General features: G+C 52.2%; 1 protein-coding gene across 3 annotated transcripts in view; it reads left to right on the top strand.

Annotated features, from left to right (window-relative positions):
* ILDR2 (immunoglobulin like domain containing receptor 2) overlaps positions 1–15,292 on the top strand; it is a 57,419-nt gene that overhangs the window by 33,375 nt on the left and 8,752 nt on the right. For 2 of the 3 annotated variants that reach the window (XM_066371394.1, XM_066371392.1), the window contains 3 exons: positions 1,691–1,837; positions 3,311–3,487; positions 13,666–13,779. In XM_066371394.1, the coding sequence (XP_066227491.1) occupies positions 1,691–1,837; positions 3,311–3,487; positions 13,666–13,779 (438 nt within the window). The remainder of the gene's footprint in view (positions 1–1,690; positions 1,838–3,310; positions 3,488–13,665; positions 13,780–15,292) is intronic. The other variant, XM_066371395.1, reaches the window with a different exon arrangement.

The following is a 15,292-nucleotide window of genomic DNA, read 5'->3' as shown; positions in this document are numbered from 1 at the left end:
CAGAGAGAAACAGGAATGAATCATGGAGGAGGACACAGCCAAACTCAGGATGGAGGAAAGGGTTCCAGCTTGCTTTGGAGTGTGTCTACCCAAGAGCTGCCTGACAGTTAAGAGCAACAGAGAGACAAAATATTCCTGGCCACTGGTTTTGGCTTGATTCAAGGTTTAGGAAACACCCAAGGTCTTCCCAGTTGACCTTCGCTCATTCTTCCGTGAACCCTCCTGGCCCTTTGCCGTTAGCAGCCCAACTCCAACGCTGACATTCTTCCTGTTCCCATGGGCCCCAGGGACAGAAATAACCTCCCTTTGTGTCTGCCCTTATCCACAATTGTGTCAATTTGTTCGCCGTACACAAAGGAAGCAATGTTACGCTGCATGGCTTCTTCAAATTAGATGCCACCACCCCTAGTTCCAAGAAAGAGTTACTGTATTTTTCCTATCTGGTCCTGGATGCCTGAACTTGCCTCCCTTTTGACTCCACGAATTCTTGCATGGATAGCATTGTTTCTGCAAGGTAACCTGCCAGTCCTTTCTCCTTGCCTGCCTGACCCAAGTTGTAGCTGCCACGCCACCCACCTCATCGAATCCTTGCGGCTCAGGTCTAGCTCAGGATACATGATATGATGTTATTTTTTGAGGCCCAGGCCAAAGCCCTCGGCCATCTGCTGTCCCCAGCAAGAATGCTGTCTAGCCCACTCTAGTCGGGTACTCAGTCCTCTCACTTCTTCCCTGAAGAGAGGGAGACCTGGTGAATTTGAATGTATTTCAGATGGACCAGCGAGGCAAGACATTCAAGAAACAGAGGTTGTTTTCTTTCTGAGGAAATTATGTTCTAAACAAAGGTCAAATAACTTTACCATGATCACAAAACCCTTTACATAATAAAAATGTCATATTTTTTAGCTCTGTTTGAAGGAATACTTAACCAAAAATAATGTGTGCTTAAAGTTCATTATAAAGGGACTTTTGGTAGGTAATTTTCAAATCAAAATGAACTGCTTTACTGTTTTAGCTTTTAAGGGAAATCATGGCTCACGTGAGTCTTCCAGGCCTCCCGTGGGAAGCGGGGTTTAATAGCAGGTCCTAAAAGCGCAGGGTGGGGACAGCGTCCCCTCTCTATCGGAGCCTGTCTCTTGTTGTCTCTAGTCATGGTTTGTTGGACAGGTAGGAGCTCTGATGCTGAGTTCAAGAAAGGTGTTCCCAGGGCCATGGGCAGGGAAACAGATGAATACCTAAGGACCTGGACCACCTAAATACGTTCTGATTTAGACCAGGTAGACACGGAGAAGTTTTTCTCCAGACTTAAACGCTTAGCGACAAGAACTTGACTACCCAAGATGTATATTCACAGAACCCTCCACTTTATAGCTCAGCAAACGACACCCCCACCCCGGGCAGGAGTCTTTCTGCCCTTGTCCCGTGCTTTTACCACAATCAAGATGGCAAACCCTTTCTCCGGGAGGGGCCCCCAAAACCCCACCCGGTGGCTTTGTGCTCAGTAGGATGTAGGTGACCTTCCCTCTCCTCAGAGCCCCAGCCCCGGGGGGGTCTGCACCGCTCCCTCTCCGAGTTCCTCCTGAGTCTAGGGGCTCTGCGCCCAGCTAGCAAGGCCCCTCTGGCTCCCGCCTGCTCACGGGGAGACCTGAGGAGCGTGCCATCCTGACAGGGGTTTCTCTGTGCATCCTTCCAGAGTGGGTGTTTGTCGGCTTGGTGATCCTGGGAGTGTTCCTCTTCTTCGTCCTGGTGGGCATCTGCTGGTGCCAGTGCTGCCCGCATAGCTGCTGCTGCTACATCCGCTGCCCGTGCTGCCCAGAGTCATGCTGCTGCCCTCAGGCCTGTGAGTACCGGGCCCGGTGGGCAGCTGGAGGGTGACCGTGACAGAGTGACCCATCAGACGGCTGTGTGCCCTGACCTCCTTCTCTGCCTCCTTTCCTTCCGCCCATGATGTTACTCGTTCCAGACTCCCTCCTGTGCCAGTAGCCCCCTACCCTTGGCTTCCAGAGTTGACCATTCTTGTCTGCCTTCTCACCTCCATTCACCACTCCATGCCTCTTGTCCACACCTGTCCCCCGGCATGTGGAGTTCCCATTGACACTCATGAGGGCAGGAAGGGCAGGTTCAGGGTGGGAAGGTTGTGGGTAAGGCTGTTCCTCTCCCGAGGCCTTCAAACATGAGGACACCTTGTGCAGTCATGCCTCGCACAGGCAGAGAACCATTCTTCTGACAAGCACAGCGTGCAGACCACAGCCTTGGGTCCCATCCATCCATGGACAGGTTCTGTTTACTCCTGTGACAACATGGTCTGCAAAGGGACTGCTCCTCCCTTGGGGGTCCACACGTTCGCCTTACTGGCAAAAGCCCACGTAGGCATTGAGTATGGGAACCCAGCCACCCGGCAGATGAAGGAGAGAGACACGACGTGTATGTTTATAAGTAAAGTACCTCCCAGGAGGAGTCAGGGTATGCGCGCTGCTTTGGGGCTCATAAGCAGGGTTGTGTCGGGACCACTGCTGTCCCTGCCTCTCGAGAAGAGGCTCGGGCTCCCCTGAAAGCAGCCCTGAGCAGCCCCGGGGCTAAGGCCGCCCACAGACAGTGAGGTGAAGAGTGGGCCGTGGCTGTCACTGCAAAGCTTGCTGTGACAGCTCCCAGGACCGCTTAATTACTCAGCTGCCAGGTACTAAACACTGTAATTCCTGGTGCTGCTGCCTCTGACAGCTGGAGGGGCCGAGGGAGCGGGGGCGGGCAGTGCCGAGGAAGTGGTTCGGGCCTAGAATGCACACAGGTGTGCAAGCTGCGTGCGCACACAGGCACATGAATACACCACACAAGACACATACTAGCACACACAAACACATGAATACACATGTGTACACACGAGGCATGTGTTTATACATGTACATGGGCACACGCGAGTACACACATGCACCCACATGTATATGTGGGCACATGGGCATACACACATGGGCACACAGGCACACACAAGTACACATGCATGCACACAGGCACACCCATGCATACACATAGGCACACATGCACATACAAATGCACATGCACACACATGGACAAACACACACAAGAGGCACATACATGTACATGTGCACATGGCACACATGTGCATACACAGGACCAAGGCACACATACAGAGGCACACATGCATACACATATACATAGGCACACATGCACATAACACACATGCACATACACTGACAGACACAGGAACTCCCTGAGGCACGCTCTCGGGGACATGTGGTGTGCGGGCTGCGGAGGGTGGGGCCATATAATCTGTCTCGCTCTTCATCTCCCTCCACAGTGTATGAAGCAGGGAAAGCAGCAAAGGCCGGGTACCCTCCCTCTGTCTCCTGTGTCCCCGGCCCCTACTCCATCCCCTCTGTCCCCTTGGGAGGAGCCCCCTCGTCGGGCATGCTGATGGACAAGCCGCATCCACCTCCCCTGGCTCCAAGTGACTCCACTGGAGGAAGCCGCAGTGGTAAATGTGGTTCCTGACCCCCGGCCCCGCGCTCCCGCCCGCTCCCACGCTGGCTCCTAGCTGATGACAATCTCTAGCTCAGGGGTGCTTCTTCGGGAAGCGGTTATCTCTGTTCCAGAAGCGGGGCCCTGCCAGCAGTGTCAGACACCTTCTGGGGGGCATGCCAGGCTCTCCAAGGGCCGCAGGGCATAGCTGACCCTGCTTTCTTCCCGGGCTCCTCAGTAACCGAAACGATAAGAAAAAGCGGCGAGGGACCCCTGCACCATTGACCATGCAGTTAGTAAATAGTTGTCCCATCCCTTCCTAGCGCTCAGGACGGACCAACACTGTGAGAGCACCCAGACGCGCAGGACATGGTGTGCATCCAGGCAGTGTGGTCGAGCCGGGGGAAAGGATGGGCCTTTATTAGGGCAATTTGATGCTAAGGCGGCAGGACCGGGAGAGTGTAGGAGAGAGCTGGCATGGTTGCCAAAGATGTGAGGTCTCTTTGGAGAAGATGTGAGGTCTGGGCTGGGCCTGGAGGAAGGAAAGGTTTAGGGGAGCAGAGCAGGGATCGCTGAGCACCCCCAGGAGGAAGCAGAGTGGGGGAAACATGCTGTGTGTGTTTGATGGGGTCCAGCTCATCTGTTGACGCCCTCATGTTTGTGGAGCCTCGAACCCTACGCCCTCACCCTCCTCCCCGGAAGAGCTGGGGCATGGTGCCCTAGCGAGTGACTGTCGCAGCACTCAGAGTCCTGAGTGGGGAGGTGACTCGCTGGCAGCCAAGTGGTCAGTGGGGGGAAGTGACTCGCTGGCAGCCAAGTGGTCAGTGGGTGAGGGTGGGGGCAGACACCCTGGGCTGAGATGTGACTGAAGCCATTCAGGGGGCACATGTGAGCCCTTGGTTGGAGACAAAGGGAGTGGAAGTGAGCGGGCAGTCAGACAGATACTTGGCGAGAGGAGGCAGTCAGACTTCAGGGAATGAAGGAGATGGAGCCTCAGGATGTGCCAGGTTGTCCAGTGGTGCACACCCCAGGCCAGGGGTCCCCAAACTACGGCCCGCAGGCCGCATGCGGCCCCCTGAGGCCATTTATCCGGCCCCCACCGCACTTCCGGAAGGGGCACCTCTTTCATTGGTGGTCAGTGAGAGGATGCATCTGCATCCTGTGCTCCTGGAGTACTGTATGTGGCGGCACTGCAAAGCGCGGCGTCGCTCACATACAGTACTACTTCCAGTGACGCGATGCATACATCATGGCTCCAGAAGTGCGTCATATCACTTGTTACGGCTAGCAGTGACAAATATGGAACCGGACATTGACCATCTCATTAGCCAAAAGCAGGCCCATAGATCTCATTGAAATACTGGTCAGTTTGTTGATTTAAATTTACTTGTTCTTTATTTTAAATATTGTATTCGTTCCCCCGTTTTTTTTTTTTTACTTTAAAATAAGATATGTGCAGTGTGCATAGGGATTTGTTCATAGTTTTTTTATAGTCAGCCCTCCAACGGTCTGAGGGACAGTGAACTGGCCCCCTGTTTAAAAAGTTTGGGGACCCCTGCCCCAGGCAGAAGGAAGCTTATTGGTAAGGAGACCTTATTCAGATTAGATGAGCCCCATTCAGGGCATGATGCATCGTGGTTATTGGCCCAGGGCTGAGGCGTCGTGGGGCATTAATGTGTCGCTGTTCCTGAGCCCTGTGAGCAGGGTTACCAAGTAGTAATTACGGCTGGAGGTGTGTGTGTAGTAGACTGTGGAGGTGGATTTTGGATGGGCAGACGTCTCTGCCCTGGAGATATCTGGACCGCCTTCAGTCGGGAGCAGGGGACAAGGACCTTGCCCAGGTAATGAACCGCCGGTGCTGACCATGGAAGGGCTGGATATCCTCAGTGAATAATCGGTACTCGTGTTTTTTTCTCCCGTTGGAACTATTCATGGCATCCTGACATCTGAGACCAGGAATGAGTCACAGACTGAGGAGTCAAAGTTAATGATCAAGGACGTGCAGGGAATTAGAGAAAGATAGCAGATCCCATTTCCCCAAAGGATCGGATGGGCAAAAAGGGACATTCACGGAACCGGAACTGGTCTCCTACTCTGTCTGCCACCTCCCTTTTCTCCGTTCTTTCTCCTTCCTTCCCACCAGAGCCCTCCCCTCCCCGCACCCCCATACATTGTAGTTAATGAGCCTCCCAATGAAATGGTCCGTCTTCCTAGACGGACAGGTACTTTCTCCCTCCAGTTTCCAACCCGTTGCATCTGTTTCAGTTTTGTGGTCCCGTGGCTCATCCCACCCTACTAACTCCCACAGTTAGAAGCGGCTTAAAAAATAGGAAAATGTATTATTTCACCCAGCAAGAAAGCCCAGGGTGAGGTGGCCTGGCACTGGCTCATCGGATGGTTCAGGGGGCGTCGCTGAAGGACCCCATCCTTTCCATCCTGTTCTGTCCCCCTGAGCACTCCCTCATCATCCCAGGATGACCGGTGTAGTCCCAGGGATGAAGAGCATCTAGTGATAGGAGACAGACATGCTTCCCCCTTGTGCTGCTTTTCTCAAGAGCAAGGGGACTTTTCTAGAATCCCCACCACCCACCCACCCACCCATCCTTCCTGCAGACGTCTTTCAGTCTTATTGGCAAGAACTGTGTCCCATGTCCCTTCCTAAAAACCAGATAGGTTTGGACTCATCTAGACTCATCTCTCAGGCCAGAACGCCTCTTGACCTTGGAAATGAACAAAACCGGGATTCTGTTAGCAATGCACTATGTCAACCACAGCTAGCCTAGCCCTGTTGTCTTTATCTGGCCCGTGAGCTGGGACAGAGTGCTTCTTTACGGTCTCTGCCGGTCACACTTTTTTGTCCTCCCAGTCCCACAGCTAGAATGACTTGTGACACCCACGTTGCGTGTAGATTATCTTCCACAGCATGCCAGAAACGTTCAGAAATGCTGACTTAGAAAGATGTAAATCGAAGCCACTTTTATAGTTCTGTCCTCCCTCAGTTTGTGGGTAGTCACCTAGCAACGGCAACGTTTCAGATTCCTTTCATCCACCGGCCGCTCCTGAAGGCTGTGTCGTGGAAAAGGCCTCTTTGATGAGCTGGGCATCGGGTAGCCGGTTGGTTACCGACTGGGAGCAAGGCTAAGAAGAGGCACCTGATTTCCTCATTCCTCGTCGAGGCTGGTTGAGACCTCTCTTACATTAAAAGGCGGCTCTCTCCTCCTCCCTGGCTTCGTGTCCATCCCCTTCAGCTTGGTCAAGGTCCTCTCTTCACGGACTGCCCACACTGTCCCCCATTCCCACCTCACATCTCTGGCCTTCCTTCTTCAGTGACCCCTTCCTGTCAGCAACAGAAACATGCTCAACCCTCTCTTGTTAAAATGCCGGGACAACTTGCAAACGCCCCGTAGTCCTCTGGTGGGACTTCTCCACCCCTTTCGCCTCTTCCCCGCCAGACTCCTTGGAAGGAGCTTTGAATCCTTAATGTCTCCGTATCCTCTGCCTTCTTCACCATCTTGCTGCTGTCTTCACCACTCCAGAAAACAGATCGCCTTCCTGCTAAGTCGGGTGGGCGCTTCTCAATCCGTGCTTCCCTCCACTTCTGAAAGGCCTGTGCCGCCCCGGCCCACTCGTCAGCCTTGCCTCCTGCCCCACGGCGCTTGGGAACATTTCCGACCTCTTCTGCTGCCTGCAGGCTGCCCCTCTGCATGTCACCCTGATGTTGGCATTTCTGCTCTGTCGAAGGTTCCCTCCCTGGGGAAATCGTGTGGACGCCCACGCCCACGCTGTAGCCAAGCTCTATGTGTGATGACTCCGACCTCTCCCCTGAGCCTCCGTCCTGCCTGCCCAGCTGCCTGTGGGCATCTCCACCTGGATGTCCTGCAGGCATTTCAAACTCAGCCTCTTGGACACTGAGTTAATTTGCTATTGGTCGAGGTTGATGCCGTCCATTTCTTATTTCCGTGGCTTCCACCGTGGTCCATCCGTCAATGAGCACAAACCAGAAGCCGGGACGTCATCCCCCCTTCTCATCCTCTCCCTCACTTCCCTCACCCAGTTAGCCACCAGGTCCTTCACACGGTAGCTCAGCCTGACCTCAGGGCAGTTCACCATCCTCCCTCTCTAACGCAGCTCTCATTCCCGCTGCCACCATCTCCCCAGCTGGAGGAAGGGAATAACCTCCTACCCGGCCTCTCCACATCGACGCTTCCCTGGCTCTAACCCATTTTTATTACCACATCTACTTGGCCTCCACTCATCCTGCTCGCAGAAGAACTGAGTGGGCAGGGAGGGTTATGAGATGTCACTTTCAGAACTCCTGAGGACATGTGTCTGTATTATATATATATATACCTACTGTTTGCAATACAGAAAACGTGTAGGGTTCCAGAGTCACTTTTCCCACAGCTGAGCTGCTGTCACCTGGGGGCAGACTCTGGCAGCTCTCCTGTCATCCATAAAGTGTCTTCCTTAGCCCATGAAGCTTGGACACACGGAACAAGACTCTGTCCCTGGGTACCTGCCTACCTTAGGGTTATCTTTTGCAAGTGTTCTAAGTTTCATTTGTCTGTAAAAGGGGATATGAACTGAAAAAAAAAATAGTTGAGCCTTCATGAGGTCAAAAGTATTAGCTCAAATCTTTTAACAAGCCAGCGACCTTGGGCTTCAAGCCTCCCTTTGGGCTCAAGCCAGTGCCCATGGGGTCATGTCTATGATCCCATGCTCAAGCCAGCGACCCCATGCTCAGACTAGTGAACCAGTACTCAAGCCAGCGACCTCGGGGTTTCGAACCTAGGTCCTCTGCATCCCAGTCCAACATTCTATCCACTGCACCACCGCCTGGCCAGGCAATAATAAGAATTTTTTTAAAAAAGAAATTATACTGTGGCATAAAAATGAACACCCCATTCTTCCCTCTCCAGTAAAACCAAAGTTGGCAAGGCTAATCAATCAAGAGAGACTGCCATAGGAAGCCACACCAACCAAAGGACTTGAACCAGACTGTGAACTTGAAAAGAAAAATAAATCATCCATCTGCCCTAAACTGAAACATCACCAGCAGGGAGGAAAAAAGTTGTTTTCCAAGAAATGCTGGATGTAGGCCAACGGTCTAGGACATTTCTTATTAAAATACCACCACACACCAGAGTTCTCTGATCTTCAGACAAATTACCGATAAAAATCAACCAGACACCATTCTATTTATTTTTCGAATCAAAGGAAAATTTAATGACTGCCCATAAATTTCCCCCCGAGGGAGCTGTGGTCGAGCAGAGTGGTTGCTGGGGGCTCGTTCAGTGGAAATAAAATGAGTAAAATATTGCAAAGCAGTATTTGATGAGGCTGTTCTCTCCTGCCGGCTTGGAGGGAAAGAGGTCTCCTCTGCTCGGAGGGGTCAAGAAAGGCCTTCTGGTGCTTTCCATGCTCCTGAGCAAGTGGGGGGCATGGCCAGACCCTGCCAGCAGGAGAGGATTGCAGTGTGCCACAGAGTGGAATTGAGAGCTTACAATAAAAAACAAAACAAGACCAAAAAAACCCCTTTCAAGGGATAATTTGCGTAGCTTTTTAGCTACTGGAGCCAAATGGATGATGACGTTTCTCAAGTCTCAAGATTAATACGTTGCCTCTGTCCTTTTTTGCCGCGAACCAGCGTGGCTAGTAATTCCAGATCCTGAGTGGGAACGGTGTGGAATTAAGAAAATAAAACTAAAGAGGAAAAGGATGGGCTTGGGAGGCCTCTTTGCAATGCAAGAGATAGCTTGCAAAAAGCAAGCCTCCACCCCCTACCTGCTTTATTTATAGACAAAGTGAGGCCGTTAGCAAATCAAAGAGATCATTAAAACAAAGTCACATTTCCAAGGCATCTGAAGAATTCTACCAAGTGCAGAAAACCCCCACCATACATAACATCTTAACTTCACAAAAAAAAAAGGATAAAAAGAAAATCACCTCCAGTCTTTCCGAGGGACATAGGGGATAGGACGAGTATAAAAAATCCAGCACCACAGTGAACATGAAGATGTGGAAAAAAATAAAATAGCCGTTAGCAACTTCATAGAACAAGTGAGGTGGGGGGGGGGCAGACTGTCAGCTACTGCCAGTTTCCCACACCTCTGTCCCCCAAAAATCTAAACCACAACACCCCTGTTGGCTTTCAGTCCCCAACACTTATTTTTTTTTTTTTTGTATTTTTCTGAAGTTGAAACGGGGAGACAGTCAGACAGACTCCCGCATGCGCCCAACCGGGATCCACCCGGCACGCCCACCAGGGGGCGATGCTCTGCCCATCTGGGGCGTCGCTCCACTGCAGCTAGAGCCATTCTAGTGCCTGAGGCAGAGGCCATGGAGCCGTCCTCAGTGCCGGGGCCAACTTTGCTCCAATGGAGCCTTGACTGTGGGAGGGGAAGAGAGAGACAGAGAGGAAGGAGAGGGGGAGGGGTGGAGAAGCAGATGGGCGCTTCTCCTGTGTGCCCTGGCCGGGAATCAAACCCGGGACTCCACGCCAGGCCGACGCTCTACCACTGAGCCAACTGGCCAGGGCCCCCCAACACTTCTTGACCAACAAGAGGGATTGATTGACACGGGAGTCTCCTTATACAGTCGGGACTGAAGGACAGACTGCCGTCTTCACTTGAGGCTCTGCATAGTTGCTAGGATTTTGCAGGGACCTGCATACCCACACGTATGTAATCAAGTCTGTCTCCCACCAAGGAGCATCATTTATTATAATGACATAAAGCAATCCAAGCTCCAGTCCAAGTTGCAATTACCCAAGGGGTTTCCAGCTATTGTTCATCTCTCGCTGCCAGGGGACATTTGGTACATTGACACTGTCCCATAAAGCAACGGCCCCGCCCCCCCCCCCAATCTCAGGATTTATTATTGGAAGTTGACCAGAATGGTGCTTCACTAAGTAAGGACACCCAGATAACGCCATGGCTACAGGTAGAGTAGGTCCCTTCCCTAGTGCCTACAAGCATGCTGGTTTTCTTAGGAAGTCATCATCAGTACCACCACTAATAAAGCAGAATTTACCTAAGCCTTGCACCTACTTACCTACTCCCTTGCACCACCAATTCAAGCCTTCTCCTTCCTGATCCAAATTCTCCAACCCACAAAACCATCTGCACGAGCCCCTCCTGCCTTACTTTGTAACCCCTTGCAATATAGTTTCTGTTCCTGATTTCCTTTTCCTTCCTTCGTTCATTCATTCATTCATTCCTTCACTCACTTATACACACACATGTACTGAATGTCTGTCATGTGCCAGGTTCTGTGCTAGGTGCTGGGGATGCAGAGCTAACCAGAGGTTCCTGTCCTTAGGAAGTTGACAGTCTAGAGAGGGAAACGCTATGGAAAATACTAAAAAAAATCATGAACCCACCCTGGCTGGTTGGCTCAGCGGTAGAGCATCAGCCTGGCAAATGGAAGTCCCAGGTTCGATTCCTGGTCAGGGCACACAGGAGATGCATCCATCTGCTTCTCCACCCCTCCCCTTCTCGCATCTCTCTCTCTCTCTCTCTCTCTCTCTCTCTCTCTCTCTTTCTCTCTCTCCTCCCCTCCCACAGCCATGGCTCAAATGGTTCAAGCAAAGTTGGCCCTGGGCACTGAGGATGGCTCCATGGCCTCACCTCAGATGCTAAAATAGCTCGGCTACTGAGTAACGGAGCTGCAGTCCAGCCGGGCAGATCATCGTCCCCTAGTGGGCTTGCCGAGTGGATCCCCGGTCGGGGCACATGCAGGAGTCTATCTCTGCCTCCTCGATTCTCCCTTAATAAAATAAAAATAAAAAAAACAAAAAACCATGAACCTTACTCCACCCCCGGGGTAGCAGAAATCCATCCCAACACTTATTAAGTGCCTTCTATGTGTAAAGCATGGACCAAGGGGTTTTTTATTTAATAGCACAATAAGGATTCCTCTCCCTCGAGAATCTTTGGGAAGAGTACGTACTTACACAAATAAATTGAACTAGAATATATAAAGCACCACGATAACAGTTCAGACTAAATGCTTTGTAAGCCAGGAGTGAGAAAGAGAGAGAGAGAGAGAACTTCTGTAGCCACCAGTGACTGGGAGAGGAGGTGACATGTGAGCTGCCCCTAATAATTACAGAGGCGTCAGCCTGTGTCTCTGATTTGGTCTTTGCTCTGTCTCTTCTTTTATGTGTTCAATTGTTTTCACTGATTTGAGAGAGAAAAAAGGAGAAAGGGAGAAGCATCATCTTGTTCCACTGAGTTCCAGCTAGTTGTGCACTCGTTGGTTACTTCTCATACGTGCCCTGACCAGGGATCGAACCCGTGACCTCAGCGTGCCGGGAAAATGCTCTGTCCACTGAGATGCCCAGTCAGAACCTTTTATCTCTTCTTTTTAAAAGATCATTTAAAGAATGGAGGTATTCGTGGCCTTTTACAGACATGAACACTGAGCCCTGGAAAGGTCACCCTTTATCGGAGGAGCCTCGGTAAACCAGTGGCATGTCCACAGGATGCCCAGTTCCCCCACCCCCCAGTCCTGCAGTTCATCCATTGAGATGTAACTGCCCCAGAACAGACAGAGCCGCTCCGTGGGAATAACTGCGTCTTAATTGAACTGTGTACTCCTCTGTAAACGCCCCTGCAGAGATGGAAGACTGTGTAGCTGGAGAGATAAAATCACGTCTGCTGGTAACTGCTTCTGCGGAAGGATTATGGCTCTAACCTCCAGGAGAAGACATCACTAGAGAGCATGTGCTGAGATGCACTCATTTTTTTTTTAAGTAACTCCACAGTCTGAGGTGAACGTGTGGACTGCCCGACAGGCCCCCACATAGAAAACCAGTGCACTTGCCCACCTGGGTGTGTGGGCCTCTTCTCAGCCTGCAGAGCTGGGGCTGTGCTCAGGGGTCTGGGGGGTATTATAGGTTAATTTGCCATTTGCACAGCTTGTGCTGGGGGTCCCGTCCACAGTCAGAGAGAGCAGAAAGCGGGGTGGGCTCCAGAGTCACGTGGTGTCTTCATGGCATCTCCTCACGTGTGGGAGTGGGGAGCGTTGGACTGGGGTCACCTGCTTCTACCGCATGGTATTGTCCTGATGGGCTGGAAGGTGGGGCTGTGTCTCCGACCAACCGTGCCGTCGCCACCAAAGGGCACATCCTGCCTGGAGCTCTTCTTTCTCGTCCTCTTCGTCTACCCTTTCTACTGGGATCCTAGACTCCTAGACAGGCAAGATGTCTGACACGGTGAGGCCTCGGTCAGACTGCAGGGTCCCGGCCCTGGAGTGGCCTGTGATTCTTGAGTGAGTTGGGAAACTCCCCTGTGCCTGGGTCTTCTCAACCATAAAATGCAGCTCAGAACAGTACCCTTCTGAGGTGGCCAGGAGGAACAGCAGCCGCGTAAGGTGCCGAGCGGGGTCCCCAGCTTGTTCCTGTCCCCTGTGTGTGTTGTCCATCACCATTATTGTTCCGCTCCCATCCCATTGAGTCCCTTCTTTTCCCCTCTATCTCGTCTGTGACGATGAGACCGACCCTGGGGGCTGGTATTGGACTAGATGGAGAGTTAAATGTAGGGTTGCAGCAGTCATTGTCCCTGACAAGTGATAGGAATGTAGGAGATGGGATTATCTCCAACACTACATATATATTTTTTATATATATATTTTACATATTTTATATATATATATATATTTTGCATCTTGTTTTGTACTAATGCATATGGAGCCTAAAATCTAACATCAGCTCATACACTCACCCCCCAGGCAACTTAGCGGCATCCAGGCCACCTTTGTCCAGGTCCTGATGGGCAGGTGTCTGTCTTAGAGTTCCAGATCCTCAACCACGTGAAGGTGTGATCCTCCGAGGGTACAGTGATCTGTGTCCTCAAATCTACAAAGGGGTCTTTTTTTTTTTTTAGTGTGGGTATTCAAGTCCCAACAGAGTGCTGAGCTCTTGGGAAGATGAGCTTTGAGCGAGCGGTGCTGTGAGAGGTGGGGAGGTGGGAAGCAACAGTTAACAAATGACGAAAAATGTGCCGCAGTAGAATTTCTGTCTCTGACCTGCAGGTCCTCTGTTCCCAGGGTATCTCGGGTGTATAGAGAGAGAGATGACCACGTCTGGGTCCTTTCACGGAGAAGCTGTTAGAAGTGGGCACCGTGTTTCCTACTTGGTAAAATCGTTGTTGTTTTTTTTTCCGGGTCACCTTCCTGTCCTCTCCCCAACAGTTCGCAAAGGTTACCGGATTCAGGCCGACAAAGAGCGGGACTCCATGAAGGTCCTGTACTATGTCGAGAAGGAGCTGGCGCAGTTTGACCCGGCCCGGAGGCTGAGAGGCCGCTGTGAGCATCCGTGTTTTATGTGATCTGGGCATCGTGCGGGGATTCCTGGCTGAAGGGGGCTTGGCAGCGGGGCGGGGGAGGGGGGAGGCAGTCACGGAACTTGGGCAGCTTTTGACTTGCAGGGTCAGAACCAGCAGGGGTGCTGGTGACACGGTCCCAGAAGGAAGTAGCTTAGGGTAGGCAGGAGGGAGGGGCAGGTGGGCTTCCGGTGTGAAGGACAGGGCGGTGTCCCTCCGGAGTTTGAAGCAGGTCTCTCCATGGGACAGTCCGCATCACTGGGGGCCGGGAAATCAGAATGATGACATCATAGGGAAGCTTAGGTTTCAGTTTTTCCAACACGAGAGGCCCGAGCATGGAACCCCAGGCCACTGGCCATTGGCTGCGTGAGGCCTGGATGAACACGGGCAGAGGAACACGTGTGCCCCACGGATTTCGTCAAAAAGAGGCCTCTGTGCCTCTGAGATGCCTGGCAGCAGAGACTGACGGGCAAGCCGGGAGTTCCTATCAGAACTTCTGAATAACTGAGTCTGCACAGACAGGGCAGGGAGGTTTCACGCTTCCATCATCAGACCCTCCTCGTCCTGGAACCAACGGTGAGGGACGTGATGGGACTGTCGGCGGGACCGTGCACCGCAGCCTCCAGGGGGCTTTGTTCAGACGAAGGACCACAGATTCCTCCCGCTTGCAGTTCTAAATCCATCCTGTCTGCGCTGTATTCCTCGCGGCCTCCTCCCACGGCACGGGACTATAAAAAGCCCGGCTCCAGATTGGAATGTCAAGAATGCAGATGCCACTGCCGTTGACAAGCTGGTGGTAACCGTGTTGTCATGGATCCTCGGAAGGGGACAGAGAGACAGTCAGTGATCAGGGAGAACGGGCCTGTGGAGGCATAGCCTGTGACTCTCTCAGCTTGGAGAGAAAGTGAACCTGGTTCAGGTGACCGTCTCCCGTCCACCTGGATTACAGTGATCTCCAGGGCCTGGCAGCTCATAAGGTCAAGGAATCTTAGTGACCATGAGGGAGCTCGGAGGTGGCCTGGGTCCACCTCAGCAGTGTAAAGATGAGGACACAAGCCAGAGGGTTAAAGGGACAGAATCAGACAAGATCCCCAGCTCCCCTGATGCCTGTCCGTCCTGGGCTCTTGACACAAGAAACGTCTGCCCACACTGTGGGTGGCTCCATGGCTGCAGGTGGCACATTCTGCTCAGAGGGCCAGGACCTTCTAGCTCATAGGACTTCAGGGTTTTGGAGCCGGAAGAGACTGAGGTTGCTGAATACCCCCATCCCTCGTTTGACAGAGGAGGAGAGAAAGGTAGAGGAAAGTCCCCAGACCCCAGACTGGACCCCGATCTCCTGGAACCTGCTGGTTGATGTTATGACAAAGGCACAGTTCACCGGACTTGGGAGAGGTTCTATTCCCAGAGAGCAAAGGAACCCCGGGATGGATCACGGGAAGTGGGACAGTCTCGCAGATCTCATCACAGAGTGGCTCTCACAGTTTCCAGTTGTGACA

Source organism: Saccopteryx leptura, chromosome 2, assembly GCF_036850995.1.
Source record: "Saccopteryx leptura isolate mSacLep1 chromosome 2, mSacLep1_pri_phased_curated, whole genome shotgun sequence".
Lineage (NCBI taxonomy): Eukaryota > Metazoa > Chordata > Mammalia > Chiroptera > Emballonuridae > Saccopteryx > Saccopteryx leptura.
The sequence above is the reverse complement of the archived record's forward strand: the minus strand, read 5'-3'. Positions and strand labels throughout refer to the sequence as shown.